The sequence below is a fragment of the Triticum dicoccoides genome, chromosome 7A (assembly GCF_002162155.2).
Source record: "Triticum dicoccoides isolate Atlit2015 ecotype Zavitan chromosome 7A, WEW_v2.0, whole genome shotgun sequence".
Taxonomy (NCBI): Eukaryota; Viridiplantae; Streptophyta; class Magnoliopsida; order Poales; family Poaceae; genus Triticum; species Triticum dicoccoides.
Genome location: NC_041392.1, coordinates 583,451,095 through 583,459,229, shown reverse-complemented (window position 1 = coordinate 583,459,229; position 8,135 = coordinate 583,451,095). Strand labels below are relative to the sequence as shown.

General features: G+C 46.2%; 1 protein-coding gene across 2 annotated transcripts; it reads right to left on the bottom strand.

Annotated features, from left to right (window-relative positions):
• Positions 1-837: 837 nt before the first annotated feature.
• LOC119333151 (adenine DNA glycosylase-like) lies at positions 838-4,576 on the bottom strand. 2 transcript variants are annotated; one of them, XM_037606154.1, is made up of 8 exons: positions 4,154-4,576; positions 3,990-4,049; positions 3,192-3,308; positions 3,006-3,103; positions 2,145-2,689; positions 1,971-2,074; positions 1,775-1,887; positions 838-1,097 (listed from the first exon to the last, which is right to left on the bottom strand). In XM_037606154.1, exons 1-7 carry the CDS (start codon positions 4,517-4,519, stop codon positions 1,795-1,797), a joined length of 1,383 nt encoding a protein of 460 aa, XP_037462051.1. In that variant the 5' UTR covers positions 4,520-4,576; the 3' UTR covers positions 838-1,097; positions 1,775-1,794. The 2 variants fall into 2 exon arrangements, with proteins under 2 accessions (XP_037462051.1, XP_037462050.1); XM_037606153.1 differs by lacking the exon at positions 838-1,097 and having other exon boundaries at positions 1,675-1,887.
• Positions 4,577-8,135: the final 3,559 nt, after the last annotated feature.

Below are 8,135 nucleotides of genomic sequence, written 5' to 3'. Positions count from 1 at the left end.
CATCATTTAAGCACTTGATGAACACCCATCCGGGATGTTCCGGTGTTGTAGACACGCGGCGCACGACCTTCTTTGGGCAGTGGTCGCACTTAATGAGTGGCAACGGTGCACCGACGAGCTTTTGGGCTAGCATCGAGCCCGGCCGACCGCCATTCGTGTATCTGCCGGCGGACCACCGACAGTGTAGATTCGAGCGGCTAGAGGAAGAGTCACTGCCTGCACGTGGCCTTGCGGCCCTGCCGGGCCTTCCGGCCCAGCGCCAGGCCAGTCCATGGCGCGGCGTGGCCTCCCACAGCCGGGCGAGCTCAAGACCGACCGGATCCACCCCAAATCCGGCCGGCGGGTGCGCAAATCAGGTGGCCGTGGTTGGGTAGCTCAGGGGCGTCGAGGGGAAGGGGCTAGGCGAGCGCGCGACCGGCGGGTGCGCAAATCAATGGCAGCGGCGAGGGAAAGAGTGGGGAAGAGTGGAGAAGAGTGGAGGGGTGCGGCCGGAGGGAGGGAGGGGGCGGATAGAAAAAGGCGCCCCTGTGCCACCGACGGGCGGGCCAGGGGAGGACACGCACAGACGGCCCGCTCGTCCGCGTGCTGTCCGTTTCATCCCAAAAGCAGTGCAAACTTGGGCTGAGGATGAGTCGAAAGCGGACAGAAAACGGACAAAAGTCCGTTTGCGCCCGCACGCTGGGCCGTTTGGTTCGTCCGTTTTACCCCAAACGGACGCACGCGGATAGGATGAGGTCGCGCGGTGGAGTTGGCCTAACGATATCATTGGTCGTTCGGTGGTCCATGAAGCTTGATGTATATTTGAAGTGCTTTATACTTAGGGTGAACATGTAATAGAGTGAGTACTTTTCAGAAAAAGAACTCTCAGTCAACATTGGCACAGTCCGATTCGGAATCAAGATCTGTGCAAACCTTGTGCTGGTCCGGGCTAGACGGCACGGTCTGAGCTGCCGAAATGGTACGGTCTGAGCTGCCGGAATGGTACTGTCTGTCTCGAGACTCAATCCTACAGAAGTCAACTGTTGATTCGTGGTGTTTCAGTTGGAGCACATTTTTCGAAGCCAGACAACAAAGTACTCCCTCCGTTTTTATTTACTCTGCACATTAGAATTGACTGAAGTCAAACTTAGTAAAGTTTGATCAAATTTATAGAAAACAATATGAACATTTATCATAACAAATTTATATGATGTGAAAATACATTCATTAATAAATCTAATGGTATTGATTTGTTATTCCATAGATTAAGATTTTTGTTTATAAACTTTGTCAAAATTTACAAAGCTTGACTTTGACTAAAGCTAATACACGGACTAAATAAAAACAAAGGGAGTACAGAAACAGGGTTGCATGATGATACCAGCTTCTAAGAACTCAACTGTTGATTCGTGGTGTTTCAGTTGGAGCACATTTTTCGAAGCCAGACAACAAAGTACAGAAACCGGGTTGCATGATGATACCAGCTTCCTCTATTTATCCGTGGTGATAAACTGATACAGTTGTGAAAAATGCTAAATACATCAATTCTCCTGGAAAAATATAATGCCTAGAACTTTTCTTGCAAATGGATTTGATGATTAGGGGTGGTATAAAATGCCGTTTCATGACCAAACAAACCCTCTTCGGAAGAGGAATCTACCTCGAGGTAACAGCAGAACATAAAAACTCAAGGGATAAGTTTTCACAAGGAATGCTGGAAATTTGAACGGCCTTTCTAGCAACAGTTCGCTCATGTGCTGAGTCAGCAACCCAGATACACACAAAATAATCTTACAAGTAATATAACCGCTTATGTTACTGCTTTTGCCGTCTGCTCCTTTTCCTCGTGGGCATTTGGCTTTGCTCCAATAGTTTTTTCTCCTTGAAAGCCTTCACCATATTGTAAACCTGAAGTGAAAGCATCCATGTTACATACAGTTCTGAACAAACCTGGGAAATTTTGACATTCCAGATATTTGAACTGCAATTACCTTCCGAATTCCCGATGTCAAGCCCATGGAATCGATTGAACTTTCATCGACAAGTTTCAGTTTCGTGCTACCTTGTCCCTTGTTGCATACTTGACCCACATCACCTACAATAGAAGAATTAATTAGGTTGCAACATTAGAAGCCAACTGCTAGTGAGGGCAGCACATGACCCACCTTTGATCTTGAGAACCATCAGCTCCACATGCATCGTCAAGCGAATGTGGGAGAAAATGTGAACATGCTGACCAACATCCTCCCTGAGGACCAGATTGGATTCCTGTTCAACATCTATGTCAACCAACTGCTTCAAATACCTATCCATCTCTTTTCTCCTGTTGAGCGGGTCGGTCTTACGTTCGTCAACAAGAACCGATGGGAACTCCCAGAGCCCTGCAAGCAGGCCCTCTTCTGGCCTCTTTATCAAGAGAAAGGAATTACATTTGCCGGCTGCCGTCTCTTGCTCCAAGCCTTGTGCAATTTGAACAACACAAACAGCAGCGAAATCACGACGCGGTTTAGCTTTCGGAACCACCCGTGGGTAGTCTGTAACTCCGACCAACGGATTTTCATGGGAAAGCGCAAGCGCTTGGCAGTGGCCAGAGACAGGGCACTGGGAGCAATCAGGCTTAGTCTTGCTGCACAATGTTGCTCCTAGTTCCATCATTGCTTGGTTGAAGTCTCCTGGCCTTGATGGATCGACCAGTTGACCAGCGAGCTCCCTATGATCCAGAAATGTATCAATATGGAACCAAAACTGGATACAGCTTGCACTTAAGTTGGGTGGAGATTGGCAGCCACAAAAAAAGCTTATAAATTGATACATCAGCAATTGGTAATGTCCATTGAGGGTATAGCACAGTACTGTGCCGATTAGCTGTTTGGTGCAGAACAAAAATGACAATAAATTACCACACTGATGCTATTTTACACTAAATGTTAAGCATTATTGCAAATATATGACAACATAAAAAAATTACTACGACGGTCAACTCTTTCATTGCTCTCCAAGGGATCAAAGAGGATCGTGCTACTTACCAGAATCTCTTTACTGTTGATGATTCTTTTGGGTTATCAGCAATAGCAAAAAGTCTGCTGATAACACGTACAACATTTCCATCCACAAGTGGGGTGACCTATAGTACAGAAATGAAGCAAAATCATTTGAATATGCAAAAAAGCACAAAGATGCTTATTTCAAGACAAGCTATATGATTGCACAACCTCATTGAAGGCTATGGAGGCAATGGCGCCTGCTGTGTAATCCCCGATGCCGCGAACCTGACGAAGTGTTGATGCTGTGCTAGGGAATTCCCCCTTTTCCACAATCTGGTTTGCTCCCTATTTCCCCATAAATAGAAACACGTCATCCACTATGCTGCAACGTTCTATGACCAAGAAGCACTGAAGATTTTTTTGTCTTTGTTTTGAGGATTCCACTGAAGATAATTTATGAGATGAGGAGTCAATCAGAAGAAAAAGGCTCAATTACTGAATACACATGTCACCTGAACTACCCAAAACGTTATCCAATGAGCTGACAACTTGGCACTGGCCACTGACCGTAATGCAACAAGACTCAAGAACCTCCCTCATTTGAGACTAGTCACAATGGGAGTAACTTAACTAGTAACATCACACATTTCAATACAAAATTGCTTATGTGGCAGCTAATTAATAAGGAGAGAGGGGTTTGTGGTAACTTTAGGTAGTTCCTGTAACATCACACATTTCAAGGCATAATGAGTCTATAGCCTAATAAATGAACTCTTTCATGATACCACTCATATGTTACTACTCACTAGTATGAAGGTAGTAACATATACTAGTAACATCGGCAAGTTACTCCCCACTGTGAGCAGTCTGAAGGGAAAACAAGAAACTGAATCAACTTCCAAGCTCTCTCAAGCAAAACGTCAAACAGGACATGGGCACTGCGAAGGTTGCAGAAACTACTGAACAGTGCTACAATGGGCACCCCTTTCCTAGGGTTCTACGCGTAACAGCTTATACAAATCTCACCTCCAGAAGAAAGCGTGCCCTCCGGTAGTACCCAAGACCGGCCCACATCTCATTCACCTCCTGCAACAAGGAAACCCCGAATCAACCATTCGATCTCCACCCGCAAAATATGCATCAAAGACTGAATCTTTCGTGCGCAGGGGGTGAGCGCGTTTCTCTCTTACCTCCTGAGTGGCGGCGGCGAGGGTCTCCACGGTGGGCCACCGCGCCATCCACCGGGAGTAGTAATCGATGACGACGGGCACCCTCGTCTGCTGCAGCATCACCTCCGACACCCACACCGCATACGCCCTCTTCTCCCTGCCCTCGCGCCCCGGCGCCGCGGAGAATCGCCACGGAAGGTCGCGCCGGTGCGCGTCGTACCACCGGAGCAACCCCGAGCGCAGCGCGGGCGCCGCCGAGGTGGGCCCCGCCAGGACACCCGACGGCGCCAGGTCCTCGATGTCCGCCGAGGGGGGCACGGCAGCGGGGGAGGCCCGCGGTTTTCTGGTGGGCCGCCGGCTGGTGGTCGCCTTGGGGCTCTTGGCCATGGGCGGAGCTCGATTTTGAAATGTCGAGGGCCTTGGCGCCAGTAGGGATTGGGAGAGGAGTCGGGAGCGAAGAAGAAGAGTCTTTTTATGTCAAGGCGTCCCCAAACGAAAATACAAAAGGAGAACCTGGGTACCCGCGCACTCTATATAAAAAAAAAGAAATTAATAATTTTAAAAAAGGTTCAAAAAATTCCAAATCTTTTTTTATCAAACATGATCAAGTATTGTAGTCGTATAAAAAGATTCATCGGAGAATGACTTCCGTTGCATTCTGGGTTGAAGATTTAGCAAAAAACGCTATATATAAATACTATACACGCTATATTATCGTCATAAACTTCTCTTTTTTGCCCTGAAGTCAAAATGAATCATTTCTTGTCCAAACTTTTTATACGAGTAGAATACCTGATCATGTTTGATTCCAAAGAAGATTTATAATTTTTTGAACTTTTTTCTAATTACTAAAAAATTTGGCGCATATAGGGTGTGTCAGAACCCGAGAGCACCAAGTTCCCATCCGTCCCACAAACGCTATCTTTGCGGACGCATCCGGTACAATGGCCGGCCATCCAATCGTATGTTCAAAACGCTCACTCGCATTTAAAACGAAAGTTGAATCAAACAGCTAAATTCATGCAAACCAAATGAATTTATTGTAGACCGAACCTAAAAATTTGATATATTTACATAAACCGTACATATTCATCCGTTCAACTAAAAATTTTAAAAAAATCTAAACTAAACTACATCAGGTCTCGGACGATGAACTCGTGCGCATGGCGGGGTTGGCTGGTGGCACCTCCGTCATTATCCGGTCCGTTGATGTCACCGCTCCAGTCGGAGTCGGAGTCGGAGTCGTAAGGGTCGCGGAAGGGCAGGTAAGGCCGCGGCAGCCCTGACCGGTCATCGCATGGTGCCTGGCGTAGGGCTGTGTTAGCCGTCGATGCAGCCACGGTCTGCCTGCCCCTAGCATTGCCATTGCCCTTGCCGGCCACGACGACGGCGATGCGCAGGGACTCGGGCACCCCCAACTTGAAGAGGGCGTCGGAGATGCGGCGTCGGCACCACACAGACATCTTCGCGGTGGTCCTAGATTAATCCTCAACCCATGCTAACCAAGCAGGGGCTGGCATCACACCAAGCAGACATCATCGGAGAAGCACCACACGACAACGAACAACTCGAAATCCATCACCACGGACGCCGCGAGCAGCCAAGACAACAACTTAATGAAGGGGATGGCGTCGTGACACCACTGCCGTCCGATCCAGATACTCAATTACAGCTACATGGTCGACTCGGTCCTTGTACTACTCCGCCTCCTCAGCCCTATATAAGGTGGGCCTAGGGCGCCCTTGAGCGGGCAGAAAGCATGTGGGTAGATACACATGTTGATATTCATAGATTCAAACACTTTTAAATCATCATACGAGACTTGATCAAAACACTCAGCAAGAGTAGGATATTACCTCTAAGACGGAGGACCGAACCTAGGTAAATCACTCATGTGAATCCCGTAACTAGATCCTCCTCATGCGCCTTGCTTCACAAAATACCCTAAATCATGAGTATTGCCGTGAAATCCCCGTGGCATTTACTTATTAACTAAAAGTGTTTGGATATTTAAAAATACATTCATGCAACTAAGAAAATCATTCGCTGCATATAATGATAAAAGGATGTTCACATATTTAGAAATATTCATGTAATTTTAAATATTGTTCACGTCTTTCTAAAATGTTTGTGTACTTTAGAGAAGTGTTCAAACATTTTTTAAATTTCCATGAAATTAAAAAAAGCTTTCATGCATTTATTCATAATTATACAATTGCTCTAATATTTTAGAAAGAAGATCATGTACTTTTTAAAAAGTGTTCATGTGTTTTTAGAATGTTCACATATTTTTTAAATAATATATGTGCAAACTTCAATATATGCAACTAGGTATTTTTTTAGGTCTCGTTATTTCCGAAAACAAATTAATTTTACATTTGTGTTTGCCCACGATCATTTTGTGATTTTTTAGATATACATTTTCAAGCACCGAAACTTACAAATATCTTTCTCGAGAGATAGAAATGAATTTTCGTGATGTCAGGGCAGTGCCGCTGTTAGAAAGCGAACATGACCATAGAAAAGAAGAAGAAAGATGATTGGTCAAGTTGATTGATTTCCAAGAACAAAAGAAGACGAAGCAGAATCACACATTCACACTTAAACTTGATTGTTTTTTCCTATTTGAACTAGGGCGCCTAATCTTGATTAATTTTTTGATGGGTGCTAACATTTTTTTTGTTTTGTTTCGAGAACTAATCATGTAAACATACATAGAACACTAAGAAAATACTAATTAAATTCTCCCCAAAAAAGTGGTAAAACCAATTCCAAGAGCAGAAACTTCACCATAAAGAAAGACTACACAGTCAATCTAATTCAAACTGACAATCTTATCATCCTTCGCAGGCACGTAGGTCGATCTGCTCTTGATGAACTCCAAGCAGTCTGCTATGGCCTCGTTGTAGAAGGAACTCTGATTCCTCTCTGCCGGCGCCGGACGGCGACGGGCAGCTACCGCCAAGGGACGCCGCCGGCCTGCGCGCTCTCGACGTCGAGCAGCCGATCTTGCCACGGGCGGAGCAGCATCTGAGCTCCTCCACGCTCCTGATGAGCAGGCCGACGATGCCGGACAGCCGCACGCGCAGCCGGAGCAGCAAGCCCAGCCGGACACCACCACCGCTGCGGCGCACACGCCGGCGACCTCGCCGCCGGGGCTTGCTGCAGTTCGTCTGTTGGATCAGCATTGATCGTCTCTTAACCACTGCTGGGACTGGCGCGAAGCTGTGTACAAATGGGGTATATGATGAGCTGACCGCATTGGTGTGCTTATATATACAGCGAGATGCCTTCACTGGTGTAAGTTATTGTTGGACTAGACTTAGGAGTGGGATGTGGCAGGCCAGGGGTGCACCGGGACGTACACCATGTAGACCCATGTTCGTAGTCACCGTTATTCAACATATTTCGGCAATGATCAGTCCTTACCCGCTTCCCTATGGGCAATTACTCTATTTATTTAATGATTAGAGACATGGATGAACTAGTTTAACGCACATGAGAAACTCTTGGATACCTTACCCAAGAGGTAAGACGGGGATGGGATAGAATAGCATTACCCGTATCCGTTACCCACTTTATCCGTAAAGGCTTTATATGTGAGCTCTAATTCAGCAGGCCCCAGGTATTTTTCACTCATTTCCAGCCAAATTTCTACCCATCCCGACCATTTGGCCCAAAAAGGACAAAGAAAACCTTAGCCTAGCCACAAAATATGCCCAAAATGCGTTACATGTTGTTTATTGTACTAAAACAATGTTTTTTCTGCTGAAGGATGAAAAACCCGACGTGGACATGGATGGTAAAGTTTTTATCACCGCGGACCAGGATGAAGACGGGGATGTGCATGAGGAGCCTATGACGAGGACAGGGATGGAAGTCCAATACCCGTCTAGGTGATCCCCATTGTCGGAAATGTGTGGGCTGTACTATACACTTGGTAGACTATTTGATTATACTCATGAGGTTTGTAGGAAAATGCGCACCACTTGTAAAATGCCAC

Bases quoted from the DNA above. Each gene is read 5' to 3' on its own strand.
- LOC119333151 (XM_037606154.1), bottom strand. From the start codon at position 4,519: ATGGCCAAGAGCCCCAAGGCGACCACCAGCCGGCGGCCCACCAGAAAA. The intron at 3,309-3,989 runs GTGAGATTTGTA...ATGGGGAAATAG, and splicing joins GGGCACGCTTTCTTCTGGAG to GGAGCAAACCAGATTGTGGA. The intron at 3,104-3,191 runs GTTGTGCAATCA...TCTGTACTATAG, and splicing joins CCTCCATAGCCTTCAATGAG to GTCACCCCACTTGTGGATGG.